Raw genomic sequence first — 15,465 nt, 5'->3', positions numbered from 1 at the left:
GCAGCCACATTGAGAGTTGGTCTGTTTCCCATCTGAATTCCACAGATTCACCACCCTCTCTCTGGCTGAAGAAACTCGGCTCTCACAGTGACATTGGACCTGGTTTTGTTGACCAAAGCTACTGACAGCATCTGCATTTTGTTACACGTGGATGTATAAATGTCAGCTCAGTAGCTGATGACTCGAATTGATACTGGTGCTTCCCGATAGCATGATGGGCCACATGATGTCCATCAGTGGAACTAAGGCACAATGGCCCGCATGAAGAGAGCAAACAATAGCACAGCTCTTTAACCCGACTTCCTTGCCTGAAGTTTGCTGAATTATTTAGGTATCACGAATGGTGAATTCCTTGAAATTCAATCTTTCATATTTTTTAAAGCAAAATGAAGAACACTGTGTAATGCTCTGTGTTTCTCCCACTGTTGACAAGATATCAGCAGTAAAGTACACTTACTTTGTAAATATGCTGGCTGGTACTGAGGCGGCGACTCTTCATGGTACACGACACTCTGCACAATCCCGTGGATGGGATTTAACAGATTGGGGTCTTGGCATAGTGACAGCAAGGTATTAATCTTCGAGTCCAGTAAATTATGTCTAAGTATCACAAAAAAAAAACACAAAAGTGAAACTTATAATAAAGTCAAAAATGTGCTTCAAAGATGGTAGATATTCAGACCATGCTATAATCCATTGGCTCTTTATTCCCAGGTAAATCATTTAGACGCAACCCTTAAAATTGACTTTAAAACACAACACTAGCTGTTTTATTTTAACTTTTACGGAAGAAAGCACGACTTAATGGAATGTGCGTAATGATATAATTTCACAGAGACATTACCTTTTTTTAAAAACGCAATGGTCAGATTCTCTGGAGCGATTTTTTAATAACATACTTGTGGATGAGCAGTATGATGTGCTCACAAAGAGACCATAAATGCTAATTTCAATGATCACAATTTCTATTCCGGTTGAAGAACGAACTGATGTTATGCAACAGCAAAGGAACTTACACAATGGGAAACACTTTGGGGAAGACGACACTGGCTTCAGCTAAGTACTCGTACAAGATGCGTTGATCAAACTCATCTGTAGTGTGTTTCACCAATGTGGCCTTTTGAGAAGAACACAAAGTCATTAGTATATTGGAATTGATTTCAACATTTTCTTGATTCACATTCTGCGAAGTGACTGTTTAACATCGACTTAACAGATAACGCTGGTGATAGGACAGTACAGCACAGAAACAGGCCCCTTGGCCCACAATCTATGTGGTGAACAAAATGCTAAAACCAACTCTTACCAGCCAGCACAGAATCCATAATAATGCATTTCTTCAAATACATGCATCCATCTAAATGTCCCTAAAATTCCACTATCTTACAGGGCCCTTCATAATGTTTGGGACAACGACCTATCATTTATTTATTTGCCTCTGTACTACACAATTTGAGATTTGTGGAGGCAGTTAGACAAGCGACGTTTCGGGGTAGGGACACATCTTCAGATATATTATAGTAAAGGGGGGGAAGGAAGCTGGAAGATAGTTAGTGGTTAGTGGCAGGACAAAGCCTGGTATGTGATCTAGATGGATAGAGGTGAGGGTGTTTGATTGGCAGATGGGTGGACAAAGGCTGAAGAAGAAAAGAAGACAAAAGGGTGTCAGATAAAAAGGGTGAAATATGAAGCCAGAGGGAGGGATATCGGTGGAAGGGGACAGGGTGGGAAGAAGGGAGAAATGGGTGCACACACGGGTCGAAGAAGAGGGGGAGGTGTGGGCAGAGGAAAGAGATGCTGGGTTACTTGGAGAATTCAATGTTCATACCATTCATAAAAACAAGAACAGAGAGCTCACAACATTCTGCACATCAAATAGACAGGTTTACTTATTGCACAAAACATGAAGTGCTGGAGGAACTCAATGGGCTAGGCTGTAATCCGCCCTCACCTCTCTTCCAGGTGGAATCAGTCTGAAGAAGGGACCAGACCTGAAATATCACCTATTTGTGTTCTCCAGAGAAGTTGCCTGACCCGCTGAGTTACTCCATCACTTGGCGATGAACAGAGATCAATGACAATATATAATGGCATCCATTGTATAATAGATCCAAAGAACTGAAAAAAGCCCCAAATTACATCCCTCCCATCCTCAATGTGCCTGCTACTTAATAAGAAAATAATCCTGTGCAGCAAGTTTAAACAAGCACTGAACACAATACAAAATGGCACCAGATGTTAAACTGGAGGTACACCTACTAGGACAGTGAGTAGTAGCGCCTGGATCTTTGGGTCGGTGAGGACTTCTTCATCCAAAAGCACATTTGATTCAGACACCGAGACCTTCCGCAAGTGCGAGTGCTGCTGTGAGGATAACCGCTGCGTTTCTAAGTTAGGGAAAGTACAAGCAGTTGTAAGAGTATGTTGCAAATTAGAGCTTGAACAGGAATCATATTTAGGTAGCCACATAAAATTAAATTACAATGGCGATAAAGTTTCTTTCATGACGAAAACCAATAAAATGGACAACCAAGACAACTGTGCAGGTTTATGATTCTTTTTATTTATCCTTTACAGTTAAGACTAGGTTTGTTTCCCAGTCTATGACAAGTTAGTTGAAAGGTGGTGGAACCAAACAAATGAGATATTCAGAGATGAACACAGGTCAAAGTACTGGAGTAACTCAGTGTGTGTCAGGGAGCATCTCTGGGGAACATGATAAGTAACATGTTGAATCAGACCCTTTTTCAGACTTTGATCCCTCTTCGGAAGGGTCCCAACCAGAAACGTCTCCTATGTATGTTCTCCAGAGATGCTGCCTGACCAGCTGAATTACTCCAGCAGTTTGTATCCTTTTTTTGTAAATCAGGATCTGCAGTTCTTTTCCATACATTTATCTCTTCTGAATCTAGTACTAAAATCTGGAATCACACATGGAGTGGGTTTTGATCTGGGCAAGGATCATGTCTACCTGTGACACTCAGAGACCAAATAACCCATTGAGATTCACCATCCAAATGAATGGAGCAATGGTGGTCAGCTGGGTGACATATCGTGAACTCATGGGAGGCCTCTGATGTTTCAGGAGAGAGATGAAAATGAGAACAATAAAAGAAAGAAAACGTAAAATGATGGAAAATAAAAAAACAGCATTGTAAAATAGACACAAAAAGCTGGAGTAACTCAGTGGGTCAGGCAAAGATCTTGGGAAAAAGGAATAGGTGACATTTTTGGTTGAGACCCATCTTCGGACTCAAGTCACCCAGTCTGAAGAAGGGTCTCAATCGGAAACGTCACCAATTCTTTTTCTCCAGCAATGCTGCCTGACCCGCTGAGTTACGTTAGCTTTTTGTGTCTATCTTCGGTTCAAAAACCATCTTCTGCAGTCCCTTCCCTCACAGCATTGTAAAATATTGGACTGACCCAGAATTGATGCATTTTCATAATCTGCTGATTGCTCCAACGAAAAGTGCTCAGTTCTGACTTAGCGTTGCATAACATTGAAAGAGCATGGTTGGCCAGTACTTTTGTGTAAGATTACTGGGCCAAAAGGTACATTGTGAAGAATGGCCATTAAGCACATCATCGTTTATTGCAACTAGATGAAAGGAAACACAAGCCAACTCAATCCGTGAATTATAACAAATTGAAAATACTTGTCTAGTTACCCATTTCAAAGCCGTGCTCTGCCACACGCCTCATCTTGGGCGGAGTCGTAATCCCCGTCTCGATCTCCTGTCTCTTTGGCGCTTTACTATCTGAAATTAAGTGGTCAAAGCTTTTCCTTGTACCTGAAAGATAATGTACATCACCTGTTCAGTTTCAAACATACGAATATGCCACAAGGTGGCAGGATTTATTCATCAATGTATGAAGATAAAACCAAAAGAAATTTCAGGAAGTGCTTCTCTGCTGTCCCAGTCAATATTTATCACTAAATCAACAGAATAAACAACTATCTTTTCACTTAGCACGTGGCGGGTTGCTGAGTGCAGTTTCAGCGCCACTTTTCCTTTATTGCAACAGTGACAACAGCAGAGTGCTTCGGGACAATTTGAGGCTATGAAAGATGGTGCAGGAATTAAAGGCTGACACAATGGCATCCTCCGTGTGGTGACCACTGCCCAGTCCATCACAGGTAATGACCTCCCCACCACCCAAGGGATCTACAAGTTTAACTGCCTCAGTGCCCCAAACGTGGCGACTCTTTGCATACTTTGTGTACGGTGTGTAAAGCAAAGAATTTCACTGTGGCATGTCACATGTGATAATAAAGTATCAATCAATCAATCAATCGAGTCACTGCCTCAAAAAGGCAGCCAGCATCATCAGAGACCCACACCACCCTGGTCATCCTCTCATTTCACACCTGAAGGGATAGGAGCCCAAAAACTTAACGTCCATGTTCAGGAGCAGCTTCTTCCTTAAAACAATCAGGCTGTTAAACACTGCAACCTCCAAATAGGCTCTGATGTATATAGATTTGGGGGCATTATGTTTGATTTTGCTCAATAATTATCTATTTATTTGTCTGTTTTTTTTTAATTCACTGATTTTTTTGTTGTTTAGAATGGGTTTTAGTGAGGACTATGTTTACATATCTGTTGCTGCAAGTAGGAACGCCATTGTTTCATTTTCAGGACATATGACATTAAAACACTCTCGACTCTTGCAATGCGATATGGGAAAATCAAAGCAAAAACTCCATGGTCATCACCGTTTATAATCTGACGAAGAAACAGTGCTGAAAGGTCAGGACGCAGGAGAGGGAAGGCATGTTGTGGGAACTGGGTGTGAGATGGCTGATAGTTCGGCTGGTAATTCAGTCTGCTGCAAGTCGATAAGTGATAGAAGTAGAATTTGGCCCATCAAGTCTACTATGCCATTTAATCATGGGTGATCTACCTCTCCCTCCTAACCCAATTCTCCTGCTTTCTCCCCATACCCGACACCCATAATAATCAAGAATCTATCTCTGCCTTAAAAATATCCATTGACAGCCTCCACAGCCTTCTATGGCAATGAATTCCACTAGATTCACCACCCTCTGATAATAAAGAAATCTCTCATTATCTCCTTCCTAAAGGATCGCCCTTTAATTCCGAGTCTAGGACCTCTGGTCCTAGACTCTGGTCCTAGACTCTCCCACTAGTGGAAACATCCTCTCCACATCTACTCTATCCAGGCATTTCACTATTCGGTAAGTTTCAATGAGGTCCCTGCTCATCCTCCTAAACTCCAGCGAGTAGATCCCTCCTAATAGTAGACGTGCTCCACCCCCACCTCACAATGCTGCCTCTAACCACTGAAATTGCCTAATTCGTCATCACATTCTTCTCGCAGTAAATCAATATAGTGCCGACAATAAATGTATTGTTTAAGGTTGTATTAGTTTTCATGGCACAATTGATCTCTGCACTCTGTGGTGCATTCACGGTTTATTTCCTTACCTAGTAGCTTCTTGGTGTTGGCCTGTGACGGCTGCCCCATGTCCAGACTCATAGACTTGCGTGTCCTGGGACTGATCTGTCCCATTGTCGGGTAGTTAGCGGCCAAATATCTGTCCGAGATCTTGGGTGAAACCCATGGCTGACTTTCTCTTAAAGCTCTAAAAGGGAACACAAGGAAAAATAGGTGAAACTCCACTGCGATGTCGTTTGAAAATACGTAATGTGCTCTTTCAGTGGCCAAAATTCACAAATACAGAACAATCTCAGATATTAATGGGGAAGAGCGAAATATGACATTAAGCACAAAAGTGAAAACAATTCCATTGGAGAAATACTCTCCATGAGATTCAGAGAAATAAACTCACACATTTTTTAGTTCAGTTTTATTTAGTCATTGTCGCATAGCAGGGAAACAGGCCCTTCGGCCCAACTTCCCAAAGTTGACCAACAGGTCCCATGCGTTTGGCACATATCCTTCAAACATATCCTATCCATGTACCTGTCCAAATGTTTTTTAAATGTTGTGAAAGTATCTGCCTCAACTACCTCCTCCGACAGCACATTCTATATATCCACCATCCTTTGTGTAAAAAAAGTTGCTCCTCAGATTCCCATTAAATCTTTGCCCCCACTCCTCGTCTTAAACCGACGACGTATTCTCGAGCACACAATTGAACCAGGATCTCTGGGGCTGGGAGGCATCAGCTTCCATGAAGCGAACCATGAACTTGAGAACCAAGGGGTGAGCATCTCTGAGCCACGTGCAAATTGGCAAAGGATAAATAGGATTTGATAGATAAATGTATGGCGTGGGAGAGATGTGCTCTGACTCATGGGACACTGGCAGCAGAACGAGCAAACTCCACACAGGTCAGGATTGAACCCAGACCTCTGGCACTCTGAGACTAATGTAATGCTCTTTGCTTGACTGAACTGTCTTTGCATCAAGAAAGACGAGTTGATAGCACAGATAGTGACATACGAGTATGATGGTTTAGCTGTTACAGGAACATGGTTGCAGGGTGACTAGGATGCTTAATGTTCCAGGTTATACGCGGCCAAGAGGAAAGGAGATGGGTGGCATTGTTAAGGGCCTGTCCCACTTTCACGACCTAATTCACAACCTTTTTTACTCGTGGGCATTTTTCATCAGGCTAGAAAAACGCCCCGACCTACTTGATGCCACAAGTACCTACGACTAGCATCACGGCCTGCTACGACCTACCTACGACCTCCTACGACCATGCTGCGAGTATGTATCAAGGGCAAACTCGTCAGAGGTCGTGAATTAGATTGTGAAAGTGGGACAGACCCTTAAATCTAGGAAGGTACCAGAGCTGTGCTGGGTCAGGATGTAAATGAACAGTAATTGGGAATCTGTCAGGGTTAAAATTATAAATTGCAGGGAAGGGAGACAGGAGGGAGTCATCATTAGACCCCCAAAACGTGGCATCTCCTTAGGCCAGAGCATAGATGGGGAAATATCAAAGACACGTTTCAGGAGAGACCAAATAGTTTGGGGCTTTATTCCCTGGAGTTTAGAAGAATGAGGGGTGACATTATTCAAACAGACAAGACCATAAAGGGGCTTGACATTAGCAGATACCACAATGTTTTCACCATTGGGAGAGTCTCGAACAAGGCAACGTGACGACAAGGGGCTGGTCATTTAAAATTGAGGTGCGTAGAAATTTCTTCTTGCAGATGCTGGCGAATCTCTGAACATCTCTGCCTCGGCATATGGCAGAACCTGGGTCATCATCAGTATTTAGAGTTGAGGTGGACGAACATTTGAAAGATTGACAAAAATATGCATGGAGAAATGGCCAGCATCGATCAGCCACAATCGTATTAAATGGTGGGGCAGGTTTGAAGGGCCTGAAGGTTTTTCCCACTTTCCTGTGTCCGTTTAGTTTAGTTTAGAGATGCAGTGCGGAAACAGGCCCTTCGGTATATCGAATGCACACCAACCAGCGAACCCCGCACACTACCCAACACACACTAGGGGAAATTTGGAATTTTACCAAGCCAATTAACCTACAAACCTGTACGTCTTTGGAGTGTGGGAGGAAACCGGAGATGACGGAGAAAACCCATGCAGGTCACGGGGAGAACGTACAAACTCCGTACAGACAACACCTGTAGTCAGGATCGAACACGGGTCTCTTGTGGTAGAGTCGGCAAGGTTAAATGCCTGTTTCACGCATACTGACTTGTAGCATTTTGACTTCCACCATGTAGGCATGAAGTCAGTTTTTTTCTGAACACAACCTACCCAGTGGATCACAAGCCAACTTCTGTGCTTTAGAGCCTCCCCACCCTGGCTTGTTTTTCCAATTTCCCTCTACAATCAGTTAACACGGCAGCAATTCTCAATTCACATAAAGCTCGAGCGCGATAAATGAATCTGGCAAGAGAGGCTATTTTTGAAAGTGCGACGAAAGATGTGGTCATATTTTCCAGCTCCTCCCAGATATCAGCAAAAGATCAACACAGCCAAAACAATAACAAAATGGAAACAATGGGGAAAAAGGTGTATACAGACCTGGAACCTGGGTCACCATGGTACATGGCATATGTATCCATTGGCACGTTCTCCATGGAAACATCAGACATTAAGAGAGACTTCCTATGTTTCAGGCTGCACCGACTCCGTACCTCCTCCGAAACAGTCAGTAAAGCTGCAGAAAAAGGATGTTTTTTTGAATGAGAAGGACTGCCGCACCGCTCTTCGGAGTCCGTTAACATTACCCAATAACCCCCCCCCCCGCCAAATCTTAATTCCAAGATTAAGGTAAATTACATGGATGGGAAATTCGTGAGCATTCATGAGTTTAAGAATTCTAGATTTCATTTTATCAGGAGCTCCATCTATAATCCAAGTTGTTCATCACAGAAACATGCCCTTCAGCCATTAGGTCCACCTGTCCAATGCACTATCTGTACTAATCCCATTTACCACTAAGGGTTTAATGCTTTCTGTGTCATGGAGCTGATGTGCTTGACTAAAAGCTTCTTATATGTTGTGAGAATATCTGTCCCCCCCACTACCTTCTCTGTCAATTTCTCTGTTCACGATTCGAATCCCCTGAGATTCTCTCTGTACCTCCTGCTTCTCATCTTAAATCCATATCGTCTGGTCGTAGATATCCCCCACTATGCGATAATGATCCTTACTATCCCCTCTTAAAGATCACCCCTCAGCCTCGTGTGTTTCAGAGAAAACAACCCCACCGTGTCCAATCTCTCCCTATAACTGTAAGGCTCCAAGCCAGGCAATGTCCTGTGAGTTTCTTCCGTACTCTCTCAACCATAACCCTGTTGTGTGATGACAAATGAATCTAAACTTCCCAATTTAGCACTGGTGATGGAGATGAGTGGAGTCTAACATTTACACCCTATACCTCCTCCCTTGACTCCATCCAAGGACACTGACATTTCTTTTGGGTGAGGCAGAGGTTCATTTGCACCTCCTCCAACCTCATGCAAGGGGATCTTGCATTTCCATGTCTCAAATATTTTTGAAAGAAAGCCTTTCTAATTCATATCAGGCAAATTACAAGCTCCCCATGGATATCTTAAGAATCCAACAAGTTCACAGGAATGGATTGTCATCTGTGACTGGGGTAGCTCACATGGCAACTGCATTGCTATTTATTTGTGAACTTTCCAACCAAGTGCCCCCAAAATGGATTGAACCCTGACCACAATAGGGGCTCATACGAATTAGGTTAAAATCAAGAAATAAGGAACTGCAGATGCTGCTTTACAAAAAGACACAAAGTGCTGGAGTAACTCAGTGGGTCAGGCAACAACTCCGGTCCTGTCCCGAAACTTCACCTATCCACGTGCATCAGTCATAGAAGCGAATCTGGCCATTCGGCCCTTCAAGTTTACTTTGTCATTTAATCATGACTGATCTAACTTTCCCTCTCAACCCTATTCTCCTGCCTTCTTCCCGTTACCCTCGACACCCTTGCTCATTAAGAATTTGTCGATCTCCGCCTTAAAAATACCCTATGACTTGTCCTCTGCAGCTGTCTGTGGCAGTTCCACAGCTGTCTGTTCTCCAGAGATGCTGCCTGATCCGCTGAGTTACTCCTGCACATCGTGTCTTTTTTTTAACCAGGTTAAAATAAAGGTGAACACCAGAAATCTGTCTGCACCTATGGTTTATGTTGTTGACTAATATTCATCAGCTTTTGATCGACATGCCACGCGGGCAGTGGGTATAAATCACCCCCCTCACACCGTTATTTTTTCTGGCAGTAAACGCAACCAACCCACATCGTTAACAATCATAGGATGGGAGGAATCTCAGCCGTTGAGTTTACTTTTGATAAATTGAAAGCAGATTAAATGTTTTCTCACCAGCAAGATAAGCCACACTTTGAGTGTTGACTTCAAATTTGTCATAGTTCCTGTGCTTGCCGACCAAGGCTAGCAGGGTATGCAGTATCCTCACCGTTCTGGCCACAGTGGTGGGTGACGGATGCCTGTAGCCTGAGGAACAAGGATGGAAGGTGGGGGCAAGAGGAACATCAGCTTATCATTCAGTCTGAACGTTACTTTCTAAATTACAAACTAAAGCTGACATCCAACTTGAGGGTTTCCCTTTAGAAAATAAAACAAACTATGATCTTGAGGCACAAAGATAAAACATAAAATCGCGTCTTATTTAAATATTTCCGAATCTAAATGTCATAAAGGAAGGTGGCAAAATAGGGGAAAGATCCAACTGTAAGTATGACCGTACCATTTCCTCCTCCTCGCCCCCACCCTCCCTACAACAGCCCTCAAATGCAGATGGAGACTGCAGGTGTGATATGGTGCTGTCCCTTGAGTCATGACTCCATTCCATAGCAGCCGACTCATTTCACATCTGTGTGCTTGCTGCATCTTACAAAATATCAAGGCCTTGGGATCAGATACCATTCTTGCTGAGGTGCTAAAACCTGGCTGTGAAAAAGCACAGATTCACAATGTCTTCATCGGAAAAAGAGCAGGATCATGATCATGGCCACAAAGGTGGCAGTTCTATCCACGGTAGCTCCAGGTGGGCCTCCCTGCTCTCTGCCGCAGGGAAAGGCATTGCTTGGCTTCTCCAACTGCAACTTACCAGTGAGTAGAGGGGCTGCACTCAGAATCACAGAATAGATTCCGCCCAGCTGCAGGCACAGCAGACGTGATCTTAATCACACAAAAACATCACGAGATGTGAAAGGGGCAGGATCCACCTTTGCACATCATATGTTTCAACCCTGTTGAAGCCTCCGATCCTATTAATCAGGGGACACTGCAGAACATTCTCCACACACGCAAGATGGGGTTTGAACGCGGCGACTCTTTATGTGCTGGTCCCAGAATAAAAATCTACTATCACTCGAAACAATCACCCCACTCTTTTAAATCCCTATTCCCAATCTGTTGTACTTGTGGCTTGATTGTAGTCATGTGTAGTATTATTTGATTTAATTGCATAGCATGCAAACATTAGTCTTTTCACTGTACCTCGGTACACGTGTCAATACTGGGCCAGCACATAGAAACATAGAACATAGGTGCAGGAGTAGGCCATTCGGCCCTTCGAGCCTGCACCGCCATTCGATATGATCATGGCTGATCATCCAACTCAGTATCCCATCCCTGCCTTCTCTCCATACCCCCTGATCCCTTGAGCCACAAGGGCCACATCTAACTCCCTCTTAAATATAGCCAAAGAACTGGTGTCAACTACCTTCTGTGGCAGAGAATTCCCCAGATTCACCACTCTCTGTGTAAAAAATGATTTTCTCATCATTTCTCACCTGCACGGTGGTGCAGCGGTAGAATTGCTTCTTTACAATACCAGAGACCTCCAGGTTTCAATCCTGACTACGGGTGCAGAATTGCCTTTAATTGCCTTTGCTAAAAATTGTAAATTGTCCCTGATGTGCCAGTGTAGGGGGGATCACTGGTCGGTGTGCACTCCGTGGATGTTTCCAGGCTGCATCTCTAGATTAAACTAAAACTAATAAGCCAATACCAATTCCGGATGCCCATAAAAAAACATCTCTATGATTCTAACCAAGTACATCTACAATAATGTCTCTCAGTGAAGATGGTGGTGAACAAGGTTGTGTTATTGCCTTTGCACTATCTTCAGTCGTTCTTGCCGCTGGATTGTACCTCATGTTCCACAAATAACTCTGAGGGTGAAGTTCACCTTTAGAACTCCAGAAACAAGGTCTAGCAAACATCACTCAACATCTGCAGTATATCGAACCTTTACCAAGTTCTCCTATTGTCCACTGATTAAAAGTTCCAGCAAGTTCCTCGAAAACAAAGATTACTTCTGATATTTTGGCAGACACCCATGATCATATTCACCAAAGCCTCCCTGCACCTAGACAGAATTTTACAAAAGGTAGCAAATTGTATTGATGAGAGTAATACAGTTGATAGTCTACATGGACCTCAGTAAGGCATTTTGACAAGCTCCCACATACGAGACTAATCCAAAAGAGCCCAAGGTATCCAGGACAAATTTGCAAATTGGATATGGGAAACATAGGCAATGGGGAACAATGGAATGTAATGTTGGTGATTGGGAGTGTGTCAAGTCAAGTCAAGTTTATTTGTCACATACACATACGAGATGTGCAGTGAAATGAAAGTGGCAATGCTCGCAGACTTTTGTGCAAAAGACAAACAACCAACCAACCAAACAAACTATAAACGCAATCATAACACACATATTCTTTTACATAATAAATAATGGAAGGAAAAACGTTCAGTAGAGTTAGTCCCTGGTGAGATAGGCGTTTACAGTCCGAATGGCCTCTGGGAAGAAACTCCTTCTCAACCTCTCCGTTCTCACCACATGGCAACGGAGGCGTTTGCCTGACCGTAGCAGCTGGAACAGTCCGTTGCAGGGGTGGAAGGGGTCTCTCATGATATTGTTGGCCAGTGGTGTACTACTGCATGCCACTGGGACCCTCACTAGTTGTTATATATGTTTTCAATGTTCATGTATTGCTGTTAATGAGGATAGTTCTGTTAATTGTAGCTACAGAACAACAGTGATGAATTAATAAAATGAGTAGAGATATTGTAGATGGAAATGAATCCTGGTGAGTGCCATGTGATGACACTTCGGGAGGACCACCACCAGGGAAATACACAATGAATGCAAGGGATCAACTGGAGATCAGAGGGACTTCAATGTACATGTCCAAGGGACCCTGAAGATGGCAGCACTGGTCAATGAGGTGGTTAAGAATACTTGCCCTCATTAGCCAAAGCATGGAATGTAAAAGTCGTGAATTCATGGTACATCTTTATAAGACATTAGTTAGGCCACAACTGGAGCACGGTGTACAATTCTGGTTCGGCAGTGGAAAGAGCAAGGGTGGGGGTAATTGCTTAAAACTCAATCTTCATTCTAAATGGAGAGAATGCTGGCAAGTGGGATTAGTTTGGATTGGCATCAGGGTTAGCACAGACACTGTGTTCCTGGAGTGTAACTACTTCATAGGAATTCAAACATTTCTATGATGCATTAGCACTGATGCTGATCTGCTCTTCGCCTTTGTTCATCTAATTAACGCAATGTTGCTTGTGTATATAAATTCCAAGGCAACAACCAGAAGTAAACAGTTAGATGTGTCTACTATAACAGCATGCGGCAGTGGCAGACATAGGAAGGAAATGAACAGTTTGCAATATGCTATCAAATAGATAACAAATCTTTTCCTCCATTTCTGTAAACAATTCAACATTAGGGTTTACTGCGGAACCTGCAGAGGCTGGTGATGAATTAATTATCCTCACCTTTCATCAGGTGTCCCACCAATGCAAAGTTGAAGTTCGAGTTGAAATTCAGCCCAACAAAATGATCCATCTGCTTGCAATGCCATTCCAAAGGCCTTCTGATCTCCATAAATACCTCCTCTGGACTCTGAAGAGGAAAGCAAAAGGCTTCAATGAGCAACATCCCAGATCATGGTTGTTTTCTCCACAAATTGGTGGCATTTACTGTGCCAGACCATCAGGGTCAATTAACGGTGGTTTGGAAATGACGTGTATGGCTTCTCCTTACTCTTGTCATTTTCAGTCAAATTTCAACACGAAAATCAAAAGCCAGAGATTGCCATATGTCTACACTTGTCTACTCACTTTACAAAAGCAGTTTGAAAATGAGTAAAATCAGGTCGGGTTTATGGTCAGGTGCACAAATACAATGAGGACAATGCAAACACATTGGAGCACAAAATTATATATTAATTACACATACAATTCTGCAAGGCAGTAAAAAGATTCAAAAGATATTAGTGCAAAGCACAAATAGAAATTAAAAAAAAAAACAAGTATTTGGTAGTCAAGAGGTGCACTGTTGTTGTGGTAGGATGAGGTTTGTGTGGGCTGGTTCAAGAATCTAATAGCTGTGATGAACTTGAAGGTAAACAACCAAATGCTGCTCATCCCATTTTCATTTCCGAAAGTATTATTTATTTGCTGATGTTACACACTCAAAAATGGCACAAGTTTGAAAATTTCTGCAAGTGGCAATCCCTAATTTTACAGCTGAGACTGGCAGATTTCTAAAATGAAGCAATGTATTGAGGAATGGACGGGAAAGGGAAGTTCATGGTGTATTTCGGTCAGTGATCAGCCATGACCTCACTGTCAAGGGAAAAAGTGTGACTTATTCCTGTTCCTAAGAGCTTTTTGAAAAGGTATTTAGATAATGCAGTTAAAACATTGAAATAGCTCTAATAATAAACATGTAATAAAGCTCTTTTTTAACAGAATATACAATAATATTTAATTTAAAAGAGAAAATTGTCATTTGTTTTACAAGGGAAACCCTTTTTTTTAGTAGAGGAGTATATCGATTTGGTGTGACCTAAAACTGTTTGATGAACTTTTGTACTTTTGTCGGCACCAGAAACGTGTGCTGCCTCAGTGAGGTCTGCTGTATGATTTTACCGTGTTGTAAGCAAAACAAAGCATTTCTCTATACCTAGGTACATGTGACAATAAAGTATGTAGGAAGATGCTGTTTTGCACCGAAGATAAGACACAAAACGCTGGAGTAACTCAGTGGGCCAGGCAGCACCTTTGGAGAAAAAGAATAGGCGACGTTTCGGGTCGAGACCCTTGAAGTAGAGTTTCATTGAATTGAAAAAAAAAGCACTTTTCTCAGAACACTTTGCATTTTTCAAATATTCTTATCTGTTAGGTCGTGTCCCACTTCCAGACATTTGCAGCCCCCTTACCTTGTCATTGAAGACTTTAAGATTATCCAACGTGTGCAGATTTTGTTCCAGCAACGCTGTGCCAGCTGAGTACAGGTTGACTTCATCCAGCTGCAGCACCGCTACTGCCACCCAAAATAGGGCCTTGTGCATGTTTGAATCCTTTAAAGGGGAGGGGACATAATCAGGAAAACAAAAGTATTACAAAGTTAGTTCTCCAGTTATATAGAGTGACAGAGCAGAGAATATTCAGCCCAACTTGTCCATGCCAACAAAATGCCCCATCTCAGCTAGCTCCATTTTCCCCATGTTTGGCCCAGATCCCTCTTGAACCTTTCCTATCCGTCAGGTGGATGCACAGAGTCTCTTGCCCAGAGTTGGGAAATCGAGAACCAGAGAGACTAGGTTGAAGAAGGCTGCTCTGCCAGAGAAATTCGACCGTACACAAATTCTCCCTCACATTTTTAATAATAGTATAATAATAATATATAACTATAAAAAATGTTTTATGGTATTCGTTAATGACTGAATGTCGTGTATATTCCTTCAGTTTTATTTTGTTTTATTGTTAGGGCGTTTGTTGAATGAAATGAAAGTATATAACAAGTATATGTGGAATAATATAATGTGGGATACAATAGGAAATGAATGTTTCTAATTTCAGGAGTCCAGAGACAGGAATGTTACATAACCTGGGGACTGCCTGTATTTTTCCATCATAATCCAGTCTGGGACAATGAGCAGTGACTTGTACATAATAACTCTGCTGCTCTGCT

The 15,465-nt window shown here is 42.6% G+C and overlaps 1 protein-coding gene across 1 annotated transcript in view; it reads right to left on the bottom strand.

Moving 5' to 3' along the window:
• nf1a (neurofibromin 1a) overlaps positions 1-15,465 on the bottom strand; it is a 305,820-nt gene that overhangs the window by 15,207 nt on the left and 275,148 nt on the right. The window contains exons 47-55 of the mRNA XM_055657600.1: positions 14,711-14,851; positions 13,263-13,389; positions 9,822-9,953; positions 7,996-8,131; positions 5,451-5,608; positions 3,669-3,791; positions 2,260-2,387; positions 1,017-1,117; positions 458-600 (exon numbers count right to left, since the gene is read on the bottom strand). Coding sequence (XP_055513575.1) covers positions 458-600; positions 1,017-1,117; positions 2,260-2,387; positions 3,669-3,791; positions 5,451-5,608; positions 7,996-8,131; positions 9,822-9,953; positions 13,263-13,389; positions 14,711-14,851 — 1,189 coding nt within the window. The remainder of the gene's footprint in view (positions 1-457; positions 601-1,016; positions 1,118-2,259; positions 2,388-3,668; positions 3,792-5,450; positions 5,609-7,995; positions 8,132-9,821; positions 9,954-13,262; positions 13,390-14,710; positions 14,852-15,465) is intronic.

The sequence above is a fragment of the Leucoraja erinacea genome, chromosome 28 (assembly GCF_028641065.1).
Source record: "Leucoraja erinacea ecotype New England chromosome 28, Leri_hhj_1, whole genome shotgun sequence".
Classification (NCBI taxonomy): domain Eukaryota; kingdom Metazoa; phylum Chordata; class Chondrichthyes; order Rajiformes; family Rajidae; genus Leucoraja; species Leucoraja erinaceus.
The sequence above is the reverse complement of the archived record's forward strand: the minus strand, read 5'-3'. Positions and strand labels throughout refer to the sequence as shown.